Below are 2169 nucleotides of genomic sequence, written 5' to 3' on the forward strand. Positions count from 1 at the left end.
TCAGGCTTAACGAACTTCTTTGAGCCTGATGCTTGGAAGTATATCTGGTTATTCGATGTGGGGTATTCAAGATCAATCTAGACAGTCGATAAACTCATGTTGAAATTTTGAGGTCATCCTAAAAATTTCTATCCCAGTTACAAGTTTTGGTTTATCTTCAACTGTCGGTAAGTAAATCATGGAATTTTGAGATCCTCTCAAAATTCTGTCCCAGTTGCAAATATCAAAATATCTTCAGTCTTGACTTGTTGAGGAAAAATCTTCTTCTTGAGAATTTTTGAGTTCCACTCAAAAATTGTGTCCTAGTTTCTATTGTAAAGAGAAATAGAAATCTCACGGGAAATATGACCGAACCCTTGTGCACCTAATTATCATGTTGAGGAAGGAATCAGGTCAAACGTAGTTCCCCCAAGGTTAACAAAGATAAGAAAATTTCAAAGAAACCAACCGAGGCCGACATAGGCCGCCTACGTATCTCATTCTTCAGAATTCAGGTCAAACGTAGTACAAATACAAAGAAATATTTTAAAGGGGATAAATGGGGTGACCAAGGCCGACATAGGCCGCCTACGTATCTCATTCTAGAGAATTCAGGTCAGACGTAGTTCATTACAAGAAGGATAAAAATTTAAACCAAACAAATACAAAAAAATATAACGATTACAAGTAAATGATAGAAATTCAAACCGAAGCTTCACACATAATATCTCTTGACAGCATCTGAATTAATAGGTTTCGTCCATGCGGTGCCATCCATTTCCGACAGAAAACAAAGCACCTCCCGATAATTCCTTGCAAACCATGTAGGATCCTTGCCAATTTGGCGCGAATTTTCCCTTGTATTCGTCTTTATGAGGAAAAATGCGCTTAAGGACAAACTGCCCAACTTCGAAAATTCTTTCTCTTACTCTCTTGTGAAAAACATGAATCATACTCTGTCGATCAATGGAAACCAAAATGAATCTATCCATTAGAAGCGGATGGCTCTATCGGACTGGTGACATCCATGCCCAAGCTACAAATGGCCAAGGTGAACTCATAGCATTAAGTTCGTGAGGCGTCACGTGGATCAAATCACCATGCACTTGACATTTATGACAGTTCTGCACAAACTTGTAACAATTATTCTCCATAGTCATCCATAATTAACCGGCTCGAAGGATCTTTCTTGCCAAACTGATCCCATTCATATGCGTGCCATAAACTCTGGCATGTATCTGTTCAATAAGCTTCGCGGCTTCAGCAGCAGCGACGCATCTGAGGAGACCTAAATCTGGAGTCCTCCTATATAGGATTTCTCCACTTAAACAGAAATTAAGAGCCATACGTCGTATCGACTTATTATTGTTGGATGTGACATCTTTAGGATAACTCCCGGTCTCTAAGTACCTCTTTACATCAAAATACCATGGCAAACCATTCGGTTCTGCTTCAACGTGTGAATAATAGACTAGATGTTCTTTCAACTCTATCTCCAGAGGATCGATATAATCAGTTTCTGGATGCTTAATCATAGGAGCAATGGTGGCGAGAACATCAGCCAACTCATTCTGTATTCTGGGAGTATGTCTGAACTCGATCTTGAAAAATATTTTGCACAACTTCTGTACATACTGTACGTAAGGTATAATCTTTGGGTTCATCACGACCCATTCTCCCTGAAAATGATGAATCAAGAAATCTGAGTCTCCAATAACCAATAGCTCATGGACATTCATGTCAATGGACATTTTCAAACCGAGGATACAAGCTTCATACTCAGCCATGTTGTTCGTGCAATTAAATCGGAGCTTAGATGCCATGGGAAAGTGCTAATCACATTCTGACACTAAGACTGCTCCGATGCCTTTCCCTTGATGATTTTCCGCTCGATCAAAGAATAGTCTACAACCCGGATATGCTTCAAAAGTATTTTCACCCACAAATGAAACTTATTCATCGTTAAAATAAGTCTTAAGCGGTTCATATTCTTCATCAATGGGACTTTCTGCAAGATGATCAGCCAAGGACTGTGCCTTTATCGCCTTCTGAGTCACATACACAATATCAAATTAGCTCAACAACATTTGCCATTTATCTAACTTCTTGGTCGGCATCGCCGTCTGGAAGATATAATTCAATGGATCCATCTGGAAATGAGATATGTGGTATAAGAATACAGATAATGTC

At 39.2% G+C, this 2169-nt stretch overlaps 1 protein-coding gene across 1 annotated transcript; it reads right to left on the minus strand.

The window, feature by feature from the left end:
- Positions 1-1145: 1145 nt before the first annotated feature.
- On the minus strand, positions 1146-1766 carry LOC107019348. The gene is made up of 2 exons (XM_015219868.1): positions 1615-1766; positions 1146-1569 (listed from the first exon to the last, which is right to left on the minus strand). Exons 1-2 carry the CDS (start codon positions 1764-1766, stop codon positions 1146-1148), a joined length of 576 nt encoding a protein of 191 aa, XP_015075354.1.
- Positions 1767-2169: the final 403 nt, after the last annotated feature.

Source organism: Solanum pennellii, chromosome 5 (genome assembly GCF_001406875.1).
Source record: "Solanum pennellii chromosome 5, SPENNV200".
NCBI lineage: Eukaryota > Viridiplantae > Streptophyta > Magnoliopsida > Solanales > Solanaceae > Solanum > Solanum pennellii.